Below are 14,822 nucleotides of genomic sequence, written 5' to 3'. Positions count from 1 at the left end.
GGAGATGAAACAAGAAAGGCATAATTATTGAAGTTGGTGATGGGTACCTGGGAGTTTTTGGGTTTATTGTGTGTGTTTTGTTTTTATAATACCTTTTCTGTTTACCATAGCGAAATGATAGATACATGGGTGTTTATTACATTCTTGTGCTCACTTTGTGTATATGCATTTGAAGTTTTCTATTATATAATAATTTTTTTTTCAAAGCAATATTTGGCTAGCCACAGTAACTCACACCTGTAATCCCAGCATTTGCGGACGCCAAAATAGGTTGATTGAGCTCGGGAGTTTGAGACCGGCCTGGGCAACATGATGAAACCTCATCTCTACCAAAAATACAAAAATTAGCCAGCCATGGTGATGGATGCCTGTGGTCCCAGCTACTCAAGATTCTGAGGAGGAAGATTGCTTGAGACTGGGAAGTGGAGGTTGCAATGAGCCCAGATCGCACCACTGCACTCCAACATGATTGACAGAGTGAGACGCCATCTCAAAAAAAAAAAAAAGTGGCTGGGCGCGGTGGCTCAAGCCTGTAATCCCAGCACTTTGGGAGGCCGAGACGGGTGGATCACGAGGTCAGGAGATCGAGACCATCCTGGCTAACACGGTGAAACCCCGTCTCTACTAAAAAATACAAAAAACTAGCCGGGCGAGGTGGCGGGCTCCTGTAGTCCCAGCTACTCGGGAGGCTGAGGCAGGAGAATGGCTTAAACCCGGGAGGCGGAGCTTGCAGTGAGCTGAGATGCGGCCACTGCACTCCAGCCTGGGCAACAGCGCGAGACTCCGTCTCAAAAAAAAAAAAAAAGGAAAAAGAAAAAGAAAAAAAGCAACATTCTGGCTTACCGTATTAGAAAGTCAAAAGGTAATATTTAGGGCTGGGTGCAGTGGCCTGTAATCCTAGCACTTTGGGAGGCCAAGGCGTACAGATGACCTGAGGTCAGGAGTTCAAGATCAGCCTGGCCAACATGGTGAAAACCCATTTCTACTGAAAATACAAAAATTAGCTGGGTGTGGTGGTGGGTGCCAGTAATCCCAGCTACTTAAAAGGCTTAGACAGGAGGTGAAGGTTGCATTGAGCCGAGGTTGCGCTGCTACACTCCAGCCTGGGCAATAGAGCGAGACTGTGTCAAAACGAAAAAAAAAAAGGAAAGAAATAGCAATGTAAACAATAGCAATGTAAACATACTATTTAGAAATGTGGAAGTAAATAAGAGTGAAAACAGGGTCTGGCGTGGTGACTCATGCCTGTAATCCCAGCACTTTGGGAGGCCGAGGCAAGCAGATCATGAGGTCAGGAGATCGAGACCATCCTGGCTAACATGGTGAAACCCCGTCTCTACTAAAAATACAAAAAATTAGCTGAGCATGGTGGTGTGCGCCTGTAGTCCCAGCTACTCGGGAGGCTGAGGCAGGAGACTGGCCTGAACCTGGGAGGCGGAGCTTGCAGTGAGCAGAGATTGTGCCACCGCACTCCAGCCTAGGCAACAGGAATGAGACTCCATCTCAAAAAAAGCAAAAAAAAAAAAAAGTGAAAACAGTTAACAGACATCAAAGTGGATGCCTCTGGGGATGAGAACTGAGCTTGGGGAGGGCTGGAGGCGGGAACGTCTCTGTATTAGAAGGCTTTGATGTTCTTTTATTTTGAAACCTTATACATGTATAACTTTGATAATATATTCATTTGTGGATGCCACATTGTTTTCAAGGAAAATACCCATATGATCTTACATGAATAATCAGGCATAGACCAATGCTTTGAATATATAAAAATTCTGTTTAGCCATGATCATTTTGGCAGTATGCCACTTATTTCTGTTGCCAAAGGCAGTGATTGAAATTTGAATTCCTGCCTGGGATGAGTAGCGCTCAGAGGTTTGGTTGCATGTAGTTTCCCCCTGTCTGTACTCCGGCCCCCAGCAGTTTGTTTTTATGCAACATCAAAGAGTGATCATAAATAAGCTTATCTCACTCTCCGGATTGAAAGCTACTAAACATCTTTCATTGCAATTAGAATAAAATTCAAACTCTTTGGCACGGCCTACACACAAGGCCCTAAATAATGTAAATGATTGGACTCGCACCTAGTTCTCCTGTCACTCTCCTCAATCACCATGCCCCAGGCTCGATGGCCTTCCTTGGCACACCCACAGCTCATTCCTACCTCAAGGCCTTTGACTTGCCATTGCTCATGAGACTGACTGCTTACCATCACTCAGGATCTCATTTAAAACTTAATTCCTAAAAAAAGTCCTTCCTGACCATGGAGCTAGAGGAGCTTCCTGCACCCCTTCTCTTCCCACAGCTGTGGTCTCCAAGTGTGGTCTTCAGACCAGAAGCATCAGTATCCCCTGCAAGCTTTTCATTTTGGGTTGTTTTCTCTGGAAATGCAGAGTCTTAGGCCCCACCACGGATGCACTGAAGGAAAAGCTTACATTTTAACCAGACCCCAAAGTGATAGCGCTTTTAAAATTTCAGAAGCACTGATCTAGAGGTTCCCCTTCTAATTTTCCTGTGTATCTGTCACCAGGTGTGTCCATTTCTGCAGGTAACCTGGCATTTGTTTACCTGTTTATTTCTTCCCTAAATAGAATTTAAGGTCCACAAGGGCAGCACCTTGTCTGGCTGGTTCACTTCTGCATCCCCAGCACCTAGCACCAGTGCACACAGTACATGCTCAATGAATATTTAGATGAGTGAAAGAATGCATGAATATAATGGAAATTATTTTATGTTCTTTGAAATGTATAACTGAAGGCTGGGTGTGGTAGCTCAGCCTGTAATCCCAGCACTTTGGGAGGCAACGTGGGAGGATTGCTTGAGCCCAGTACTTTGAGACCAGCTTTGGTACATGGCAAAGCTGCAACTCTACAAAAAAATACAAAAAAAAAAAGTTGAGTGTTGTTTAGTCTCAGCTGCTTTGGGAGGCTGAGGCAGGAGAATCACTTGAACCTGGGAGGTCTAGGCTGCAGTGAGTCCTGATTGCAACTGCACTGTAGCCTGGGCAACAGAGGAACATCCTGTCTCCAAAAAAAAAAGGATTGTATAATTGTACAATAAAAATCTTCATGGCTTTCACTTGTTTGTAAAATCGGGGTGATTTTTCTCTCCCAACATCACTGTTATGCAGGGGTTTCATTCTCTATCTTGGGCATTGAGTGCCATTAAATTATTGTAGCCCGTGAAGAACCACGTATTTATTCTTGCTTTGGGGCAGTTTGTCTTCAGAACCAAAGTTTTAGATTTTATTTAGAGTGTTTCTCTACTGACTTAACACCATAACTGGTTATGTTTTTTAGTACTTAAGAAGCACTCTCATTCCATCCAGAGTTAACATTATCTTTAAAGGTTTTGTTATTCAAAATGAATGTTAGCTTGATATTTGTATCAAGTTTTATCAAATAAATATTAAAAATTTAAAAAAGAAAGTCAAGTTTTAAAAATGTTAAGTCAAATGCAAGATTTAAAGTTAAATTGCAAATAAAAACTAATAGGGCATATAATGTATCCAGTTTTTTACCTCTGATATAGGAGTCCAGGAAAGACCTACAGTTTCTGATATTATCCCGTATTTCTTTTTTTTTTTTTTTTGGAAATGGAGTTTTCTCTTGTTGCCCAGGCTGGAGTGCAATGGTGCAGTCTCGGCTCTGCTCCCCGGGTTCAAGAGATTCTCCTGCCTCAGCCTCCCATTTAGCTGGGATTACAGGTGCACGCCACCATGCCCAGCTAATATTTTGTATTTTGAGTACAGACGGGTTTCACCATGTTGGCAATCCTGGTCTCGAAATCTTGACCTCATGATCTGCCTGCCTCGGCCTCCCAAAGTGCTGAGATTACAGGCGTGAGCCACCATGCCCAGCCCTACATTTAAAAAATACATTCCCAGTGTATTGCTTAATGCATATCCTGGTGAAATTTGTGAAGAAACAACTTTTCAATCTATATTCTCTGAGTGAATAAATAGCACCCCTTACATCTATGGCTTTCAACTGGGGACAGTTGTGTCCCGGCGGACATTTGGCAATGGCTGTGACTGCGTTTTTGGTAGTCACACCTGGGGTAGAGGAGTACTGGCAGCATCTAGTTGGGGGAGCCCCAGGGTACTGTTAGTTATGTAATACACAGAACACTCCCCAGCACAAAGAATTATGTAGCCCAAAATGTCAGTGGTCCACTGTTAAGAGACCCTGACTTAAGCAGAGAGAAGTCTCCTTCTGCAAATACTAATGCCATTGGAAAATGAATACTTTGCCCTACCTTTAGAAAAGAGAATATATAGAAATTGGCAACTGAGAGATTCAGATGGGTATACTGGCACTTTTAGATATGTTCATTTTAGATGATTATTTTTAATCAGAAATCTAGTGACTGGCCTCCCTCTTTGGGGTAAATCACTCTCAACACAGGACATTTAAGACATTTGACAACTTAGTTGATTTTAGAATTGGATAACATTCTCAAATAATTTTACGTTTTTTAAAATAGGGAAATTCCAATATAGGGTTACCGGTTTTCCTTATTTTACAGATGGGGTCGAGGATTTGGTCTTTTGGGTTCCATTTTTGGAAAGGATGGTGTATTAAACCAGCCAAACAGTGTCTTTGGACTTATATTTTATATACTACAGTTATTACTTGGTAAGTATTTATCAATACAAAAATAAGTTCGTTATATTCCGTTTAGTACTTTGTGTCTTTGTGCTGAAGTGTCTTGATGTTAAATAAAAGCATGTGTTATTTATAGAGCCACTAGCATGTACAACATCTTTGTATTGTGAAAACTTGATTCGCTAAGATTTTATTAATGTTGAATTTATGTCAATTGCTGTTTAATCATGGACAGCAGTATCTCATGATGTCCAGAAAAACCAGTCCCATTCCAGGAAATTATCACTCCCATCTTCCCTGTAAATGTGTTTTCTATTTTACAGACTCTGTAGCCTTGTAAAAATATCATATATTGAGGGGACATTTAATGAGCATATTCATAATCCCATCACCTTTACATATCCACTATTCCTACAGTCTTCTGCTTTTAAGAATAATTTTGAGGCCGGGCGCAGTGGCTCATGCCTGTAATCTCAAGCACTTTGGGAGGCCAAGGTGGGCAGATCAGCTGAGGTTGGGAGTTTGAGACCAGCCTGACCAACATGGTGAAAGTCTGTATCTACTAAAAATACAAAATTAGACGGGCGTGGTGGTGCATGCCTGTAATCCCAGCTACTCGTGAGGCTGAGGCCGGAGATTCACTTGAACCTGGGAGACGGAGGTTGCAGTGAGCTGAGATGGTGCCATTGCACTCCAGCCTGGGCAATGAGAGCAAAACTCTGTCTCACAAAAAAGAAGTAAATAAATAATAATAATAATTTGGGGCCAGGTGCGGTGACTCACACCTGTAATCCTAGCACTTTGGGAGGCCGAGAAGGGCAGATCACTTGAGCCCAGGAGCAACATGGCGAGACTCTGTCTCTACAGAAAATACAAAAATTAGCCAGGTTGTGGCGGCACACACCTGTAGTCTCAGCTACTTGAAAGTCTGAGGTGAGAGAATTGCTTGAGTCCAAGAGATGGAGGTTGCAGGCAGCCGAGATCACACCACTGCACTTCCAGCCTGGGGGACAGAGCAAGACCCTGTCTCAAAAACTAATAATAATTTAATGTGAACTGTGTTTCAACATAGCGTCGTTTATCCTGTTATTGTTAACATCTAGGTTTCACACCTTTGACTTCTAAATAATGCTGCACTGATCAACTTTGTTTAAAGACCTCCCACTCCTTCCTTAAGTATCTCCACAAAATAAATTTCCAGGCATAGGATCAAAAAACACAGATATTTTCTATTTTAATCGGTGTTACCAAGTTGCTTTCCCTCAGTTCTTTGGTTTCCCTGAAGCTCTAGCAGTCTTTATTTTTAAGATGTGTTTTGTAAAGTTTCTTTTTTTTTTAGTCATAATGATAATCTTCACCAGGAAAAATTACTAATAGTTACACATTAGTACCTATTACTTTAAATTTTACTTTTTAATTTCCTTTTATTGTCCATTTAGATATTGGATCCCGATAATAGTACGTTTTTATTGTGTTACAAACATTTAACGCATTCTTTATCTTTTTTTGTTAGTGTTATGAATTTATATTTTATTAAGTTTTTATACTTTGAGAGTTAAATCCATCCATTGTTACCTTTGCATTTTATTTTTCTTCTTTTTTATACATCTTGTTGCATACCAATGATTTTGTATTTTAATTGTTGATATTCCATTATCTGTCAGCTCTTTTGATTTGGTTCATTAAAAATACATGTAACATGCCGGGCGCGGTGGCTCAAGCCTGTAATCCCAGCACTTTGGGAGGCCGAGACGGGCGGATCACGAGGTCAGGAGATCGAGGCCATCCTGACTAACACGGTGAAACCCCGTCTCTACTAAAAAATACAAAAAAAAACTAGCCAGGCGAGGTGGCGGGCGCCTGTAGTCCCAGCTACTCGGGAGGCTGAGGCAGGAGAATGGTGTGAGCCCGTGAGGCGGAGCTTGCAGTGAGCCGAGATCCGGCCACTGCACTCCAGCCTGGGCGACAGCGCGAGACGCCGTCTCCAAAAAAAAAAAAAAACTCTTCTATCTGAAATTGATTTGTTATGAGGCAAATTATAAATCTAAATCATGGCTGGGCGCGGTGGCTCAGGCCTGTAATCCCAGCACTTTGGGAGGCCGAGACGGGTGGATTACGAGGTCAGGAGATCGAGACCATCCTGGTCTACACGGTGAAACCCCGTCTCTACTAAAAAATACAAAAAAACTAGCCGGGCGAGATGGCGGGCGCCTGTAGTCCCAGCTACTGGGGAGGCTGAGGCAGGAGAATGGCGTAAACCCGGGAGGCGGAGCTTGCAGTGAGCCGAGATTGCGCCACTGCACTCCAGCCTGGGCGACAGAGTGAGACTCCGTCTCAAATGAATGAATAAATCAATCAATCAATCAATCAATCAATCTAAATCATTCTCAGTAGTTCTGTCGAGTTTGCCCAGTTCCATATCTGCGTATCTTGCAGAAGTTCAAAGATGTGTGCACATGGACATTCATAGCAGTACAGTGTGAAATAGCAAAAAAAAAAAAAAAAAAAAAAAAGTTAGCTTAGAAATAGGTAATGGTTGAATAAATTAGAAAATACTATGAAATACTATGTAGCCATTAAAGAAAAAGGAGATCTGTATTTATATCCTAGAAAGATAAATATACTATTTAGTGAAAAATGCAAATTTTGGTATAATATATATAGGATAAACATGTTTGTATACATGCATGTAAATGCATAGAAAGGGGTCTGGTGGTTGGGCAGGAGGGAGAAATTTCACTGTATTCTGCATATTTCCATTTTGCTGGATTTCTAAAGAAGAATATGAAGTATAAGCCCAAATGCAAGGCGTTTTCCCTTAAAGGCAAAGAACCTAAGAAAAGCCTTTGACTAGATTAACTTTTGAAGATAGAGGTGCTACAGCCAAATTTCTTTTTATACCATTAATTTAATGCCATGCTGTATACATATTTTAAATCATATGTATCATATGTGTTTTTTCATTCGCATTTTTTGACTTGCATTTGAATGCTTCACGTGCCTTCTAATGTTGGTGTCTTCATATGAGGCACATTTGAACTAACCTAACAGTTTCCAGAGCATGACATCTGTACTCACTTTTTTTTTCTTTTTTATTGTACTTTAAGTTCTAGGGTACATGTGCACAACATGCAGGTTTGTTACATATGTATACATCTGTACTCCCTTCTAAGCTGTTTGAGATACAGCATTTTTAATTTAATTTTTTCATAGGTAATCCATTCACATGGTTCAAAAGGACCAGGCACAGTGGCTCATGCCAATAATTCCAGCATTTTGGGAGGCCAACGTGGGCGGATCACGAGGTCAGGAGTTCAAGACCAGCCTGGCCAACATGGTGAAACCCCGTCTCTGCTAAAAATACAAAAATTAGCCGGGTGTGGTGCCACGCACCTGTAATCCCAGCTACTTGGGAGGCTGAGGCAGGAGAATTGCTTGAACCCAGAAGGCAGAGGTTGCAGTGAGCTGACATTGTGCCACTACACTCCAACCTGGGCGACTCCTTCAGGAAAAAAAAAAAATTATATATATATATATATATATAAAATGTTACACAAAGAAAAATCTGTCCCAACCCTTCTCTTTTTCCCTGGTTTCCACTGCTCCTCAGCCCCAGCTGGTAGCTTGTTATTGTTTTAGAGTTTCTTTTTGCATATACGAGAAAGTACACATACACAATCTTAATTTTCCTCCGTTTTAAAATATAAAAGGCAGATGCTATACACACTGTTATACAGCTTGCATTTTCTTTTCTTTTTTTGCTTGATGGATGTATCGTGGGGATTTTTCCATATCAGTTTATTAAATGTCGTCTTTTGTACAGCTGCAGAATAATCCATTGCATAGTTGTACCATCATTTATTTAGAGTTACAGCACATTTTAAATTCCACTGGGAATTTTACCCTGAGCCACAAGTACCTAGTTGCATTACGGTAGTATTTAACGGAGAGCTGGTATTTATACGCTATTCTAAGTGCTTTAACCCTGCATTATCTCAGCTCATTTAATTGTCCAGCAGTCTTGGGAAGTAAGCATGATTGTTATCCCAATTTTACAGTTGAGAAAAGAGAGGCCTGGAGGAAGAAATAACTTGCCCGTATCATTTTGAAATTAACTTTCTTAGATAAAATTGTGACTGCATTAATTTTGAAATGTTAGTTGTTTAGCATAGGTGAAGTCAGCAAACTTTTTCAGTAAAGGGCCTGGCAGAAAATTGACTTTGCCAGTTGCTGCAGCCATTCAACTCTGCCTTCTAGCGTGAAAGCAGTCACAGACATTACATAAATGAATGAGCATGGCTGCATGCCAATAAAACTTTATTTACTAAAGCAGGTAGCTGGCCAGATTTGCTAGTCCCTGCAGTAATTCAGCAGCACCTTAGTCTTGAAGTGCCCTATGAAAACGTCTAGTCCTGTGGCTGTGGCCCAGCCACCCCATACGCATCTTCTTACTGCTTTTCTTTTTGCCAACAGGCACCGGGATTTCAGCTCTTTAATTGACTTCTTTAAACCTGCTCCCACCTGTTATTTTGTTCCTGTTTCTGTTATCCTTATCCATGAGTCATTGGGTAGGAGGGTAGTTTAACATGCTCTGCCTTCTCTGTCCTTGAAAATAAATGCACATATTCTTCATGTGCATTTGGCCACAGGAAACTAAAAATAATACATGTGAAGATAGAGTCCAGAATTCAGGTGCCCCCCCCCCTTTTTTTTCAAATGAGACAGAGTCTTACTCTGTTGCCCAGGCTGGAGTGCAGTGGTGCAATCTCATCTCACTGCAACCTCCACCTCCTGGGTTCAAGTAATTCTCATGCCTCAGCCTCCCTTGTAGCTGGGGTTGCAAGCGTGCAATACCGTGCCAATTTTTTTTTTTTTTTTTTTTTTGGTATTTTTTAGTAGAGGGGGGTTTAACCATATTGACCAGGCTTGTCTCGAACTCCTGACCTCAAATGATCTGCCTGCCTCAGCCTCCCAAAGTGCTGAGATTACAGGCATGAGCCACTGCACCTGGCTTTAGGTGCCTTTTTGTACTGAGAGCCTGGGTTTAGCACACATGTCCACCATTTTTCTTGATCGGGTTTGGCCCACATACAGCCAATGAGCTGTGGTTTCCCTTATCCACCAGGGTGAGCCCTTCCTGAAATGTTGAGCAAGAGTTTCTTTTCCTCTCCTCAGCAGCTTATTGATGTAGTCACCTCTCATTGTGGATTTTTAATCAATTTGATCTAAACATGGAAAAGCAAATTTTAATTTCCACAGATGGGGAGGCTGTAGTGAAAACCAGAGAAGGTTCTCACCAAATGTGTGCAGCTCGGTTTAGGAAAAGGCTGCTGTCCTCATGTCCCTTTATTCATTTGGTGTCTTAGGGCTGTTGATGTTACAAGTCAGCTTCATTGCTTAATGTGATTGTGAGACTGCATGTTTGCTTCGTGTGCATATTTTCAACTAGGTTAGTTTGTGAAATTAGTGATATTTCACCTGAAAGACTGAGAAATCAAAAACATTGCAGCTATAAAACTGGCATTTGGCCAGGCATGGTGGCCCACGCCTGTAATCCCAGCACTTTGGGAGGCTGAGGTGGGAGGATCACCTGAGGTCAGGAGTTGGAGACCAGCCAGGCCAACAAAAAATTAGCCAGGTATGGTGGCACATGCCTGTAATCCTGGCTACTTGGGAGGCTGAGGCAGGAGAATTGCTTAAACCCGGGAGGTAGACGTTACAGTGAGGTGAGATTGTATCACTGCACTCCAGCCTGGGCAATACAGTGAAACCCCATCTCAAAACTCTGAAAAGCTAGCATTTGATCTGCAGAGTCCACCTGTATAATTTTAATGAAACAGACCAGTATTTCTGTTCTCAATTTTCAGAGTTTGGCAGGAAGATCAGTATTCAAACACTGCAGCAAGTCACCCAGTGTTAGTCCTTGTCACTCAGAAAGCCTCTCTCCAGCGCCAAGGCCTGACTGAGCCCACGTCTCTTCTCTTACAGGCATGACAGCAAGCGCCGTGGCGGCTTTGATCCTCATGACGTCCTCCATCATGTCGGTCGTGGGGTCCCTGTACCTGGCCTACATTCTGTACTTTGTGCTGAAGGAGTTCTGCATCATCTGCGTCGTCACGTACGTGCTGAACTTCCTTCTTCTCATTATCAACTACAAACGACTAGTTTACTTGAACGAGGCCTGGAAGCAGCAGCTGCAGCCCAAGCAGGACTGATGCCCAACGGACTCTGCCCTGACAGTCTCAAGCCCCTTTTCCATTCAGTTTATTTTGCAGCAGGTTTTTATTATTATTATTATTATTCACAACAGACACTTTCCCTAAGAATCTCAAACTGATTTTTAAAAACCCTGTAAATTAGAAGGGGCCCTTGCTATTTTCTGTGTCAATCTTCATTTTAAATATGGATACAAAAAGGATATGCCGAGCCAATCAAAGACAAGCTTTAACTTTACTTTGAAGATGTTTCTGAAATGATAAAATGTAGCCCTAGCCCCCTGCCCTCAATTGTAAAGTCAGCAACCATTGCTAGTAATTCTTTAATGTGCATAAATTCAATTTCAGGTATAACAAATGTGATCATGACATGAAAATATTCTAGAATAGATACTGTATTAAATATTGCCATGTTTACAATATGTAATATGTTTTTAGCTGATGGATTTAAACATGTAGATTCAACTAGAATCCATTTATGTGATATTTATAAATAAAGGTAGAAATATTAGATCCATTTCTGCAGAACTTACTGTACAGTTTAGTTGGAGTGTAGCATTGAAGAACTGTCAGCTGAGCGTTGACTGAGGAGATAGTGAAAATAGCCTATACACAGCATCTTGTGGAAAGTACTGGCAGCTGTGGGTGCAGCAAATCATAGGGTGAAAAAAATAATAATAGGGTGGTTGGTTCCCTTTCATCTCCCTCTTCTGAAAGGAAGAAATTGAATTGGAATGTTCAAGTCCTGTTTGTGTCCAGTCATAAAACTGGGCCAATTGTTAACCTTACAGAATAAGTCATGTGGCCAGACCTTCAAGTCCAAGGCCTTCAGGACACCAAGGATGGGAAAATGGGTATTTTTTCTTTGCAGAAAAGCTGGAAATATAAGCCTGGCATTATTAGGTAAAGTTTCTTCTGCTAGTTGAATTTTCATGCAGATATTTTTCCTTAACGTTGGTGCCAGTCAGCCAAACAGTATTATGATGGAAGAGACCAGTCTAAGCCCCGTCGCTCCAGAGTGGGAGCCAGTGTTCTTGCTAATTGTTTCTTTCTGCACTAACCACTCGGATGTCTAATTTAGTTGTTTTGCAGTCAAATACTGGATCTGTAACCTTCAGGGCTGACATGCTGCGCAGTTTGCTTCATTGGGAGAATAGGAACAGGTAGACACATCTCAAGGCTAAATCTGGTCGTGTCGCCACTGCTCGCATAATGACACACATGCAGTAAGAAGAATTTTGGAAGGGATTCAAGTAAACCCAAATGAAATTGTGACAGGACGTTTGTATGGTTAACATCTGACATCAGAATGTTAAAAGTGCCTTCTGTCTTAAATCTCAAACCAAATATTTTGTGTGTTGACCTTGGGCAGAAGTGTCCTGCCCTCCTGTCTTCACCGTCAGGTAGAAAACCCGCACTCTGCAGAAGGGTCCTGTGTGATCATTTTACTCCTCTGGTTGGGAAGCAGCAGTAATGTTTGTGCTTCCAATCTGATTAATCATTTTATGTTAAAAACAGTCAATGAGACCAGTACCTCTTGAGTGCTTGATTTGCCTTCTCTTTGCAGGGGGGGGACAGGCTCTGCTCTGTAAATTCAAATGTGTAGGATCAGCAACAATTCTGTACCTTCCAACTGACTCAGAATTGATGCAACGTAGGTCTTCTAGCCTGAGGCAGGTATCAAGTCCGAATTGTAATGAACTTTTCACCAGTTTCAACCAGTTTCTTAAAAGATAGCTTAACTCAAGATTTCATCAAGACTTGTGTTTTCCCATGAATGTGAATCTTTCAATGGCTGTTGGAGTATGGATGTACTGTTCTTGTATTCTGAAGTAGTTAAAGAATCTAGAAAGCACTGATTGGCCATCTGGTGCCTATGGAGAAAGAAGTCCTCAGGTTTGAGGGCTGTACAGTGAGGCCGTCTTATAGCAGCGCGTCCAGCTCTACCAAGGCAGTCCTCTGGTTCTTTCCTCGAAGCTACAGTGGAAATGGCCTAATGGTTAAAACTGTGGTACACATAACACCGGTTGTGCTAAACAAGTTCCTCGTGTCCCAGTATCCAATGGTTTTTCATCCAATTTTGTATCAATCAGCAGAGTATAGTTAAAGCTTGTCTTGATGTTGCATTCTTGCAAATGCCTTCAACTCTTACCTAAGAAAACATGGGAAAATGGTCAGCCAGACCCTTTCAGTTTTTCCTTTGCTTTTCTAAACCTCGGTGAAACCACTGTTTGAGTTGTATAAAAATTTTTTGCCACATTCTTATGGCCCAGTCGGATTAATACCCTTTTATCTCACTGAGAGAGGAACACGTACTGCCTGTCATAACAGCATTGTAATGCCAGTGTCTCAGTAAGTAACAGAACCCTGGTGGTGTTAATTGGGTGTTTTTTGCCCTGGAGAATTCAGATTCCCTTCTATACCTTCTATTCTGCCCAGAAGAGGGGGGAATCACCAGTGTTATAAAATTAGAAGATTGTTTTGCCTGTTTTAGACTGAATATTTGAACACTGCAGCATTACTAGTCACCAGTGTTAAAGGACAGATGAGGGGAAACATTTGTTTTTAGCAGTAATTCCATGCTTCATCTTTTTTAAGTAATTTGTTCCAAATGAAGCCATTTATTGACTTGATGCTCACAAGTATCATTTGAAGAAATAAGACGAATTGGGGTTAGATGATAAATTCTAGGGAATCTGGGTGATTTGGAGGATTTCATTTGGTTTTGCATTACAGCTAGTTGCTCTCAGTAAAGGTAAATTTCTGGTGAAATAACTGGCTGTGTGCCCAGAATCACTGTTCCTTTAACTGGCTGTGTGCCCAGAATCACTGTTCCTTTATACATGTGTCCTCTCCTTAAATTCATTACTTTCAAATGATGTTCAAAGCATTGACTATTTTCATTCAAAGAGACTACATTCAAAGAGGACCAAGACTACAGTGAAATTAAAACTATTTGCTGGCCGGGCATGGTGGCTCACACCTGTAATCCCAGCACTTCGGGAGGCCGAGGCAGGTGGATCACCTGAGGTCAGAAGTTCAAGACCAGTTGACCAACGTAGTGGAACTCTATCGCTACTAAAAATACAAAAGTTAGCTGGGCATGGTGGCAGGCACCTGTAATGCCAGCTACTCCGGAGGCTGAGACAGAATTGCTTGAACCCGGTAGGCAGAGATTGCAGTGAGCCATGATTGTGCCATTGCACTCCAGCCTGGGCAACGAGTGAAACTGTCTCAAATAAAAAATAAATAAAAACTATTTGTTGACTATTGTTTTTCATTTAGTTTTTGAAAAGACTATTGGCAAAAGTACAGAGTTATCTTCAGCAGTTACTTCATAACTTAGATTGGTACCAAGAGTGACAGGAGATCTTGTCTTGAAAATCAATATTAGATGCCAACAAGGAGGCCCACTGTGACTTCTGGTAACCTATTTGGGGAGACAGACCTAATGACCTATTATGCAATTTCTGTCCTCATGTCTTTTCCTCCAACACACAAGCATTGGTGAAACATTTCAGACACCTCAGGCAGCATTTACGGTTTCTAATTGTGAGAACTACCCTTCCATCAAACAAAAAAGGCAAGGGTGGGAGCCCCAGCTACTTGGCTAAACATTTTTTTACTACAAATTCGCCTAGAAAAGGTGAAATGTTTTGTTATAAAACTGTATTAGGCATGACCTAAGTATTAGGTGTATGATCTGTCTAGTATGTTCCATGAGAAAGATTTCTTACTAGTGCTTTAAGCTCCAGAGTAAACATTCATTTAAAATGGAGTTCACTGGGCAGGTTTCCCCTTTAATCTAGATAGAAATACTCTTTATCAGAGATTTAAGGCGCCGTTTTGCTAACTGGTAAATAAAACCAAATGTAAATATGTAAGAATGTTTATTTGTTGCACATAACTTTTTTGGTATAAAATAAATGTAGAAGTTACCTGTGGAAGTTGTGCTCCCATTATTCTTAAACTGCAGGGTTGCATTCCAAAAAAGCTGAAACGA

General features: G+C 41.4%; 1 protein-coding gene across 1 annotated transcript in view; it reads left to right on the top strand.

The window, feature by feature from the left end:
• The window catches only part of LOC111530454 (vitamin K epoxide reductase complex subunit 1-like protein 1), a 77,884-nt gene extending 63,118 nt beyond the window's left edge, over nucleotides 1-14,766 (top strand). Inside the window, exons 2-3 of the mRNA XM_023197668.3 lie at nucleotides 4,525-4,634; nucleotides 10,593-14,766. Of these exons, the coding sequence (XP_023053436.1) occupies nucleotides 4,525-4,634; nucleotides 10,593-10,819 (337 nt within the window). The 3' untranslated portion in view covers nucleotides 10,820-14,766. The remainder of the gene's footprint in view (nucleotides 1-4,524; nucleotides 4,635-10,592) is intronic.
• Nucleotides 14,767-14,822: the final 56 nt, after the last annotated feature.

Source organism: Piliocolobus tephrosceles, unplaced genomic scaffold (assembly GCF_002776525.5).
Source record: "Piliocolobus tephrosceles isolate RC106 unplaced genomic scaffold, ASM277652v3 unscaffolded_76, whole genome shotgun sequence".
In the NCBI taxonomy this organism is placed as follows: Eukaryota; Metazoa; Chordata; class Mammalia; order Primates; family Cercopithecidae; genus Piliocolobus; species Piliocolobus tephrosceles.
Note: the sequence above shows the minus strand (reverse complement) of the source record. Positions and strands in the feature narration are given on the sequence as shown.